The sequence below is a fragment of the Crinia signifera genome, chromosome 19, assembly GCF_055691185.1.
Source record: "Crinia signifera chromosome 19, ASM5569118v1, whole genome shotgun sequence".
Classification (NCBI taxonomy): domain Eukaryota; kingdom Metazoa; phylum Chordata; class Amphibia; order Anura; family Myobatrachidae; genus Crinia; species Crinia signifera.
In genome coordinates this window covers 102,555,528-102,567,733 of record NC_139226.1, presented here as the reverse complement: position 1 = coordinate 102,567,733, position 12,206 = coordinate 102,555,528, and the positions used below count along the sequence as shown (strand labels likewise).

General features: G+C 44.2%; 1 protein-coding gene across 1 annotated transcript in view; it reads left to right on the top strand.

The window, feature by feature from the left end:
• TECTA (tectorin alpha) overlaps positions 1-12,206 on the top strand; it is a 124,706-nt gene that overhangs the window by 92,924 nt on the left and 19,576 nt on the right. The window contains exons 18-20 of the mRNA XM_083163049.1: positions 147-310; positions 2,496-2,744; positions 6,333-6,495. Coding sequence (XP_083019175.1) covers positions 147-310; positions 2,496-2,744; positions 6,333-6,495 — 576 coding nt within the window. The remainder of the gene's footprint in view (positions 1-146; positions 311-2,495; positions 2,745-6,332; positions 6,496-12,206) is intronic.

The following is a 12,206-nucleotide window of genomic DNA, read 5'->3' as shown; positions in this document are numbered from 1 at the left end:
ATAACTTACAAGAAAGAAGTCATGGCTTTGTTCTGTGAATAGGTCTAGAACTTGGTACAACGCTATGATCCCAGTTGGAGCTGCCGGTTTAGTCGCTGCTACTAAACCACATTAACTTTCAATTCTTTTTGTTTTTTGCCTTCTAGTCTAACGGCACTCACATAATGTACAAGAACACGGTGTGGATAGAGAGTGCAAATAACACAGGGAACATCATTACACGGGATAGGACTATCAATGTAGAGTTCTCCTGTGCATATGAGCTGGACATTAAAATCTCCCTGGACTCTGTTATCAGACCAATGCTTAGGTAAGAGCCTGTACCCAACCAGTAGACACTTCCAGTATGCTTCAGTCATAGAAATACAGTATGATATTGCATAAATACTAGGACGGGGAACTGTGGGGTAAATGTACTATAATAGCACGGACAGTTCCGCTATATCTCTTCCGGGTGTGGTATAGGGGTCCGACAGTCGGGATCCAGACATTCATTATCCCGACTGGCCGGACCCAGACAGCATGGTGAGCGCAACTAAAGGTGGCCATACATCAGAAAGATATTGTACCCAATCATACAATCTCAACTGATTGTAAGATGGATTGTATGCAGATTGTGTGCACATCTTATGTACATAATCATACAATCAATCAGCAGATGGATTGTATGACTGATTGTAAGATGGATTGTATGCAGATTGTGTGCACATCTTGTGTACACAATCATGCAGTAGATGGATTGTATGATTGATTGTATGATCGATTGTGTGTAGATTGTGTGTCCAAAAACCACCAAGGACTGCCGGGGATTTCAAGGAAAATTGTACACAATCATGAGCGCAATCGATCTTAAGATCGATCTTTCTGATGTATGGCCAGCTTAAGCCCCTAAGCGCAACTAAGCCGCTACGTTCGCCACGCTGCAGGGACGGTGCCTCGCTACGTGAACCACCTATTCTATTCTCCCTCTATGGGGGTCGTGGACCCCCACGAGGGAAAATAGTAGGTGGCCATCGGGAATCCGGCTGTTTTGACATTCAGGATCCCGACGTAGGGTGAATGCCTGTCGGGACCCCGTCCGGCACCCATCTCTTCCTGCTATAAGTCGTTATTTTTGGACAAACTTTGTTATTTATTAGGGTCCACTTTAGTAGCCCCCCCACCACCACGGCAAAACCATAGCCACCTAATTGACCACAAACCCCCCACCCTACATCCTGTGCCTAGTGGGGAACTCGTCTAACCCGGACCTCCACTGGCAGTGCCAGCTGCAAGGAGATATGACAGGTGACCCCACCCATCCTGTGTGCTTCAGGCTTCTAGTGTATGGATCTTTGCTGATCGTCACTTCTCATCGGACGATCTTCAGTGAATGTCTAATGTCCATGTGCTATATTTTAGGGATGAACATTGGAAGACCAACATCAAATGATGGCTGGGTTTCCACCATTGAATTAAAAAAATTCTATTGAAGAAACTATTTCTTTAATTTACACATGTGCAGATCCTCTGCAGAATGGACCACAGCAGATGGGACTGGTGGCAGGACCTAATGTAATAATCAAAATACCATTGGATGTTTACCAAACATTCAATGGCAAATATTGTAACATTTCCATCAAATGATAAAAGAACATTGATGTTTCAAACCATTGCATTCCGATGTCCATCCAAACTATATTTCCTTTGTAGACACTTTAATAATCGATCAGCTGTCTGATGTCATTTTGTCACATTGGGGTATTCAGTCCGGGGTTCCGACAGTCAGAATCCCAGTGTGTTTTCGCTTCTCTCGACTGCAACTCGACCGTTGGTATTCAAAGTACCGACGGTCGAGTGTCGGAAAGTTAGAGGATTGGCGAAAACGGGCACGGATTGTTGAAAAATGTCTATGAATGCAACAATCCGCGGCCATTTCCAATAAAACCGTTCCAACTTGTTTTAAAATCAGATCTGTTTTGTCGGAAACTGCCTTCAATTCTGTCAGAAACGGCAGCATTGAATAGGCGACTGCCGCTATTTTTGCCGGCAAAAATAGCGTCTGGGACTGAAAATCGCCCATTGTTTTGTTTACTTGTTGCTGGTACAGCAGCTCTATAAATTAAAATGGTACACAGGGGCTCATTCGATGGTGAGTGATTGCAAATGGATTTCCCCAAATTTAGAGGCGGCTAACTGATCACTGGGCTACGAAAGCAGCCCAACAGTCAGATCTGAATCAGGGTTAAAGTCTCACCTAGTTGCCATGGAAACCTATGGCTTGAACCAGACAGCATTGGCAACTAGGAGGAAAGTAGGTTGGGAGCTATATATTAGAAAAACCCATTGTAGGCATCTATACAGTAATGTGCCTAAAATTGGGACATCCTTTATAATGTGCCAAACAATTCAAACTTTAATTGCTTCATTTGTACAGTTCTGCAACCAAAAGTATTTTAGATTGCTGACGCTTTCCAATTCCACGGAGCATAAACTGTTGTACTTCACAATTGCAGTGTAATCAATCTGACCGTCCCCACCCAGGAGGGCAGCTTCACCACTAAGATGGCTCTGTATAAGAATGCATCCTACAAGCACCCGTACCGGCAAGGAGAAGTTGTACTCACCACCCGGGACGTGCTTTTTGTCGGCGTCTTTGTAGTGGGAGCAGACTCTACTCACCTGATTTTAACGTTAAACAAATGCTATGCAACCCCATCGAGAGACAGCAATGACAAACTCCGGTACTTCATCATAGAAGGAGGGTGAGTACAAGACCTGGGGTACAGCACCGGCAATGACAGACATTTTGGAATCGCTAAGAAATGTCTGGGTTTTTGACAGAATAAGATAAATGAAAGCATTTCATATACCTGCAAATATAGTCAATGATAAATCTGTCCTTAACTCTGCAGCCAGGCTTATCATCCTCTCCCGCCGCTCTAATTCTGCCACTCCCCTTTAACAAAATCTGCACTGGCTCCCATTCCCCTACAGAATCCTCTTCAAACACCTCACACTCACATACAGGGCCATCTCTAATTCCATTGCTCCATATATCTCTAACCTCATCTCCATTCATACACCCTCCCGCCCTCTACGGTCGGCTGACGACTGTCGTCTCTCCTCCACCCTGATCACTGCTTCCCATGCTAGAGTACAGGACTTTGCCCGTGCTGCACCCCTTCAGTGGAACGCACTCCCTCGCTCCATTAGACTCTCCCCGACCTTGCAAAGCTTCAAACGGACACTGAAAACTCACCTATTCATCAAAGCGTACCCTTTCACTGCATAAACCAGCTGGTTCTCCGACCCCTTGCCTGTTTACATCCTGCTATCTAACCACCACCCACTTGCTTGCACCTTTTGTAATCTGTCTGTCTCCCCTTCCTATTAGATTGTAAGCTCCTCCGAGTAGGGCCCTCTTACCTCCTGTTGTCAAAGCCCTCTTCTCTTCACATTTCACTCACAGCTCTCCTATACTCAAACACTCAGTGACCATCTTTGTCTGCATACTCATCTCCATCATTGGCCTCAAGCCTCTATGTATGTTGATTGAGTCCTCACTACTTTTTTTTAAGCTGTAATATAATGTAATGTGCCGTACAAAGGAACAATACAGGGAGACAAAACTTGGCATAACATTAAATAAATAACAAAAATAGAGTACAAATAAAGAGCGCCACAGTTCAATACACACTACACTTAAGTGGTTAAATAAAGTGAAAACAGTTGTTAAATACACTGAGGACAAATGACCGCCTTTGCTACATGCAGCGCCACTTCATCCCGCACAGTGGGCAAAATTTACTGAGAATATGAATTTGAAAATTCAACTGTTTGACTGTTATCAGTGTCATATTGCATTTACAAATTCGTATTCCGGAGGGAAATTTACAAAGCAGTCGTGTTTGACTGATTCGTATTTTCCGATGTCGTACGGATTCGTATTTAGATACGAATTCGTGCAGGCTGCAGTGTAAAAAAATTAAAAAATAAATATATATATTTTTTTTAGATAATACATTTTTATTAGGTCAATAAATATTTTTTTTTAAACGGCTTGGGTTCACCCCCAGGGCCGTAACCAGCTCCAGGCTCAAAGAGCCGGTCCTGGTTTAAAAAAAATCAGGGTACTCTTTACCTAGCACGGCGCCCATCGCGGTCATCGCGGGCATTGAATGCACTAAAAAATCGGGTGCGACGCGACCGACGCGATGCCCGCGATTTCCCATAGGGACCAATGTTAAATTTCTCAATTGACCCGATTTTTCTGTTCAATGCCTACCCCACGATCAACACGAACCCGAAGCGTGGCGAGCGCAGCGAGCCCACGAGGGGCGGCGGTACGCGTCCTACGACCTTTTCATACCCCCACTATCCACGACGGCGTGGAGTTGAGAATAGAATAGTGTGGTGAGTGCAGCGAGCCACCGAGCCCGAAGCGTGGCGAGCGCAGCGAGCCCCGCGAGGGGACGAGGATACCTGTGAAGCCCGCGAAGGGACGCGTTTACCTGTGAAGGTATCCGCGTGCGCTCGCCACGCTTCGGGCTCGGTGGCTCGCTGCGCTCGCCACACTATTCTATTCTCAACTCCACGCCGATGTGGATAGTGGGGGTATGAAAAGGTCGTAGATGCGTACCGCTGCGCTCGCCACGCTTCGGGTTGACGTTGATCGTGGGGTGGCGTTAACAATTGTGGGGGCCATTTCACACTTCAGGGTGCCTATTTGGCCTCTGTGGGCCATTTAACATTGTTTCCTATGGAAAAATCGTGTCAATTGAGGCATTGAACAGTAAAATCGGGTCAATTGAGAAATTTAACATTGGTCCCTATGGGAAATCGCGGGCATCGCGTCGGTCGCGTCGTACCCGATTTTTAGTGCATTCAATGGCCGGGATGCACGCGATTTTTTTACCTGCGATGCCCACGATCAAAATCGTGGGCGCCGTGCTAGGTAAAGAGTACCAAAATCAGGAAATATTTTAAGTAGAGGTTCCCCATATTTTTTAAAACCAGCACCAGGTCCAAGGGCCGGTCCTGGTTCCCAAAATACGGGGGGACAAAATGAGTAGGTGTCCACCGTATTTTGTAAACCAGCACTAAGCCCAACCAGCCAGCAGGATAATGCCACAGCCGGGGGACACTTATTATATAAGGTCCCGTGGCCAAAGCATTACCCTCTGACCGATCAGCCTGGGCAGGTGTCGTCCCCCCTCCAGAAATTACCTACCCAGACTGAAGCCTGGGGCTGTCCCCGGTGGCCCTGGGCTGTGGCCACCAGGCTGATAAATGTGTAAAAATAGAAAAAAAAAATATTGGGTTCTGCTGTGAAACTATGAGTCCCAGCAAGCCTGGGCCTCATACTGGGACTTGGAGAACCACAAGTCCCAGCATACGGCCCATTAATGGGCTTGCTGGGACTTTTAGTTCCACAGCAGAACCAATAGTTAAATAAATACACACACACACTAGAAAAATAACACTTTATTACAAGCATAGCCCTTTCACACAGATACTTACCTATCTTGACACATAGATAGGTCTCCCTCCATCCATCCGCTGCTCCTGAAGAAATCCAATTAGGGTACCTGTGGAAGGCAATCATATTCATGGGGGTCCTCCGGCATAGATCAAGTCCTCTTCGTTCCGAGTATTCCATCACAGGGCAGCATCTGCAAATCAACCAGAATAAGGTGCTATGGCCCTAACTGCGCAATTTGTATATTCTCCTGGTGCTTTTCTCTCACAATCCAAAAATATACCAGCAGATTAATTGGCTCCCAACAACATTAACCCTAGAATGTCTGTGTGTGCATGTACATGTGATAGGGAATATAGATTGTAAGCTCCACTGGGGCAGGGATTGATGTGAGTAAAGCACTGTGCGCTACCTGTATATAAATACCTGGTAATAAATACAAATTCAGTTCCCAATGTGAAGCTACATCTTCGGCATGGAAGATGTTCGATGTTGGTGGCAGTGAAGTGGTGGAGAATCAACTGGACCACAGTCACCTCACATCCATCTCCGCTAACTGAATGGCCCCATGGTCTGCTTACATGCACGTGAGCCTTCTACTGAGAATGTTCTGGTTGGTTAGCCAAGTTACAGTAAGTTCTAATGAATGAACTGAGAACTCTTGCCTCAGAGTCTTTGGGAACAGATCTAGAACCTGTTTGGGTGCTTCTATGTTTAGCAATCCTAAAGACTGCATTGACTACCAACAGTTTAATATTATCGCCATTAAAAAAAACGTACTCCCATTGCATTTACAAACTCTCTGTGTGTATGATTGCACTCATTGTATACGTTAATAAATTGCTTTCTACATTTTTCCTAACTGCTGTAGATGTCCGAACATCAAAGACAACACCATTGGGATCGAGGAGAATGGGATCTCTCTAACATGTCGTTTTCACGTGACCGTTTTTAAATTCATAGGGGATTATGATGAAGTTCACCTGCACTGTGCGGTGTCTTTGTGCGACTCTGAAAAATACTCCTGTAAAATTGTGAGTACCAATGTAAGTTTGTTGTCTAGTTTCCCATGGATCTCAGAGTAGGTAATTTCACCTGGTAAATTTACTAGCACAGGCAAGTGATGTTGTTGCCCATAGCAACTTGTCAGATATTTAAAAGAATGGTAGATATAATCTGAATGGTTGAAATGGGCAACAGTACATGCCTCCCTCCAGTCTCAGCCTTGTAAGCACCTACCTGCACTACTGTAGCTTTTTTTAGGTATCTCGAAATTCGTATATAATATTTTTACCAAACTGTTTGCCCAATGTGGCGTAACCAGAACTTTGTGGGGCCTATAGCAGCATATTGAAGGAACCACTGTCTCAATGCTTTAGAGGCGGATTGGGAGAGGGGCCCCATAATTGTGCCCTAGTTCATTTACTGAAGCATAGTTTTGCCTGAGTTAATATTATGACCCATAGTAGTGCCCTACTTTATTTCATGAACCCTACTTTATTTCATGAACCATCAAAGTTCCCAGTGTTCTCAGTTATATTATGCCACATTACTGTGCTCCCTATTTATACTCTACCACAGAGAATCCTCCAGTGAAATAATGCCATGTTACAGTGCCCCCAGTTTATATTATGCCACACTTTATTTCCTCCATTTCATGTCGTGCCACATTAAAGTGCACCGGTTCTTATTATGTTCTTATTATGTAACATTTTAGTGCTCTCTACATTACATTGACCAGATCAAAAGGGTGTGGTATAGGGGTCCGACAGTCGGGATCCCGACAGTCATTATCCCGACGTCGGGATCCCGACTGGCCGGACCCAGACAGCATGGCGAGCGCAACAAAGCCCCTTGCGGGCTCACTGCCCTCACTTTGCCACGCTGCGCTCATCATGCTGCAGGCACGGTGACTCGCTATGCGAGCCATCTATTCTATTCTCCCTCTATGGGGGTCATGGACCCCCACGAGGGAAAATAGCCGATGGCCGTCGGGAACCCGGTTGTCTGTGTTTTGACAGTCGGAATCCCGACGTCGGGTGAATGCCTGTTGGAATCCCGACTGTCGGGATCCCGTCCAGGACCTGATCAGAATACATGACACATTACAGGGCCCTACATTGCTACAGGCTGGGCAATGGAATCAGAGCTGGTTAGCAGGCAAATCTGGGAAATTGGTATGCAACTTTCTAACTTGGTGTCAGGCCCCCTAAGCCTCTGTGCCCCGTAGTAGTGGCATCCCTTGCACCCACTAACGTTATGCCCAGGCCTACCACACACTGATTGGCCCTATCTGGCAGTGGGGGGGGGGGGGGGTGCAAGTTCGTGGATGCCAACCATCCTGATCTTTAAGTGCTCTGTAATCACAGCATTAATTGAATCTAGCACAAAAACCTGGAAACCCCCAGTATGGAGTCCCCCCGTCATAGTAGGACAAACCCTAGCCTGTTCAGCATGGCAATGAATTCCCTAGGGAAATCAATACATAAACAATGTGCATTCATACTGAGTTTAAGGGGGACCAGGGTACTTAAGACACTGGAGCCCTAAGGTCTCAAATTAAAATTATGGCATCATCATTCACTAGAAAAAAATAATTTCAATTAGATGGTAAATTTTAGAGATTTTTTTCAGACCAATTCCATCTTAAATGTAATAATCCTTATTATTTAATATTTTCCACAAAAAATATTATGCACTATTTGTAATCAAAGGTAAGCACATTTATTAAACCTAGTGAAGTGATAAAGTGGAAGGTGATAACGCAGCCCCTAAATGTCATTGTCTCAAACCCAGTCTGTAACTTGACAGTTAGGGGCCAATTGCCTGATTTGTTATCTATCTCTAACTATCTAGCTATTTTACAAAGTCGGAGGGTGGCACTATAGGACTTGGACTATAAATAAAACGGTAATGGAACCAGTGTCCGTGATTTTGATTTTAGAACAAAACTCCAAATTAAATGGTCCATTAGCATACAGTCCAAGTTCTACAGTGCCACCCACTGTATTATCTATGTTAGTTCCTACAATGATCTAACCCTGCCTTTTAAGTGTGACGCAGCCTCTTCTCCAATGGATAGGCTATCTCCAGCCTCCGTGCAGATTCACATGAAAAAGAAATGGAGGAGGCGCAAAACATAAGCATATAATAGAGAATACTTTACTGATATAAAAAGCTCACATACACTTAACTTCGTGACAAAGTCCCCACGTGATGAAACGCGTTGATGGCGTGTCTCCAGTGACGCCGGAGATCTGTCTGGTCTGGTCTTCAAACCGTGGTGAAATCCTGCTGCTGTATACCGCCGCACAGATGCTGGTGATAGAACTGTCTTGTTCTTCCTTTAAAACTTAAGTGTATGTGAGCTTTTTATAGCAGTAACGTATTCTCTATTATATGCTTATGTTTTTTGCATCCTCTATTTCTTTTTCATATTATATATATAATATAATATAATATAATATAACAGTTTATTGCCATTGTCATCACAATACAAAATTGAACAACAACGAAATTTCAATCCGAGACATAGAAAGACACAATTAACAATCTTGATTAAAATCAGTAATTGCCAAGGGAAAGAAACTATTTCTCATGCGTGCGGTTCTTAACTTAGCAAGCCTTAACCTTTTTTTTGATGGTAAAAATTAAAACATATAATGATAAGGATGATGAGGATCATGCATAATACTATCTCTCTTACGCCGGCAGTTTTGAACAAAGATTCTCTTCAGTAGAGGGCAGATCACAACCAATAATAGCTGCAGCAGAATTAATCACCCTGTCTAATTTAATTAGGTCTTTTTTTGTGCTATTACCAAACCATACCACAATGCAATATGAAATAATACTTTCAATAACACCTCTATAGAACCTAATCAAGTTTTGCTGAGAAAACCCAGCCACTTTAAGCTTCCTCAGAAAAAACGGACGTTGGTGAATCTTCTTAACCATCGAAACAATATTGGCAGACCAAGTAAGGTTTTGAGAGACAGTTACTCCCAATAACTCAAAATCCGTAACCCTCTCTACTACCAATTTATTAATCTGAAGGGGCTCTAGTTCTGACTTCCTGCCTCGTCTGAAATCAATGATGATTTCTTTAGTCTTAGTCAGGTTTAATAGTATACTCCACCTAACTAAGACATTAACTTAGAAATCCTGATGAAGATGCAATAAAGCATCGAAAACGTTTGATCACTACAGAGTCTCTGAAGTTTACTTAGTCTCCGTGGGTGCGTGCATTATCTTCCGCTGCATTACAGGCCGTTTGTGGCCATTTGCACTGGCACCGGAGCCAGATATCCTTGTGATTGGGAGTGCCTTCCCCTGTGACTTTCTCTCTCTCTATATACAGGTTGAGTATCCCGTATCCGTGCATCCCGTATCCGAATTATTCCAAAAACCGTGGTTTTTGGAATAATTCGGATTTTTTTTTTTTTTTACCCCCCCTAACCCTCTTTTCATACTTACCAAGTCCCCGGGCGTCCACAGCAGGCCTCCGGCATCTTCTCCAGGCTCTCCAGCGGTACCAGGAATGCATTGCGCGAGTGTGTGCGCGCGCCGGTGACGTCACCGGTGCGCGCGCACACTCGCGCAATGCATTCCTGGGAATCAAATGATATTTTGTCACTAACAGCATTCACATCCTCATTGACCAACCTTAAAAAAGTTTTAATGCTAGGATTATTTGATGTAGGGTCAAAAGTGCTGGGAGATTTAAATTTTGTCCTCACATTCTCAACCTGTACACTATTGAACATATCCCTGTCTTTATCCTTAGAGAAAAACTCATTGAGTCTCAGCTTCCTACCCATTTTGTAATGGTCAACAGACCAATCAAAACTATCAAACTTACAAGTGGGTACGAAGCTGAGGCCCTTCGAGAGTAAAGATGTTTCAGCAGTGGTCAATTGGTGACTCGATAAATTGAATATCAATTGTATTAGAACAGAACCATTTCATGTACGATAGAGAGTTCTTTTTTCAGCGGTCTGGGACTGCGATGGGCTCGAACCTGGCACCTGGGTACGCGAATATCTTCATGGATGATTATGAGCGCACCCAGATTATGCCAGTGTTCGGGCCCCATATTCGATATTATCGCAGATTTATCGACGACATTTTTATTATTTGGCAGAGTAGCGAGCAATCTTTTTTAACTATGGTTGAGAGTCTCAATTCACTCAACAACCCGGTGAGATTTACAGCCGTAATTGACCCACAACAGATGAGTTTCTTGGACGTGCTTGTTTTCAAGAAGGACAAGAGGCTTGCCCATACACTGTTCCGTAAGACAACAGACAGGAACACCCTCTTGTCGGTGACGAGTCACCACCCTGAGCCGCTTAAGAATAGTCTGCCAGTGTCGCAGTTTATGCGAGTCCTAAGGAATAACTCGGAAGGGGACCTGGCGGCTATACAGATTGAGGAGGTAAAACAGAGATTCAGAGAACGTGGCTATAAGATGGGTGCAATTAACAAATGCCTCACCAGGGCACAGTCTCTATTTACTAAGGAGACTGCAAAAGTGAAACAGCAGGAGACCAATAGACTTTTGTTTAGTGTCAAGTGTGACACAAGATTGCGTACGGCACAGCGCTCCATCAGAAAGAAATGGGAGATATTAAAGACCGACCCGGATCTCAGCAAGGCCAGAAATGGACCGCCTTTGTTAGGCATAAGGAGAGGGTCTAATCTTAAAGATCTGCTGTACCGCACTAATGCCAGTATGGATGATGTCAAGGCTGGTGGAGATAAAAATTGGCTTGCACGTAAGAACGGGTGCTACCGATGTCTCGGGTGCACCACGTGCAGGTCTTTGATGGTTGGTGGATCATTTCCACACCCGCAGACAGGAAGGAGGATCCAGTTGCGGTATAGACTTCACTGCCAGCTAGATTTTGTGGTGTATATCCTTCTATGTCCCTGCAGCCTGATGTATGTCGGGAAGACGAGGAGAACCTTCAGAGAAAGGATGACACAGCACCGCTCCGACATACGTCTAGCCTATGAGAAAGGGAAAACTGATAAGCCGGTTGCTGCACATTTTGTCTCGAAGGGACACCAATTGTCGATGTTAAAGTATATGATGATCGACTGGGTACCCCCACTGCGCCGGGGTGGTGACAGGGACCTACTTTTACTGAAGAGGGAGTCTCGCTGGATTCATGAACTGGACACTGTTGCCCCTAAAGGGCTTAATGAGTATAACCATTTGGGCATCTTCCTCTAAAATGAGCCATCATGAAGCCTCTTAAAGAAACCTATTTTTGAGATGAGATGTCTGCCTGAATCATCGGTATAACTGTGGCTACAAAGTTATAAGAGATTTTTCTGGAAAATTTTCAGGAAAAATTTTTTTTCATATTTTTTCACATTTTTTTCACATTTTTTTCACATTTTTTTCAACTTTTTTGGTAGTTTAGTGTTGGAGGCCTGCTATAGATGTATGTCACCTTTGGTTTGACTCGGTGGCGCTGATTCTCAATAATCACTTATAGTGTTTTTGGGGGGCGGTGCCATCGATGAGGGACTGAGGGTGTATGTATATTGATATGTTTTTTCTATGTTTTTAATGTTACAACAGGTACCAGTGTTGAGGCTTCTTTAGTGCTGCTAAACTAAGGTTAAACTGTATAGAATATAATACCATATGTATAAAAGCCAGTGAGGTGATATGTCGCCGGGTTTAATGCGCTGTTGTAATGGCCGTGCGTTCCACAGTGAGAGTGTGGAACGC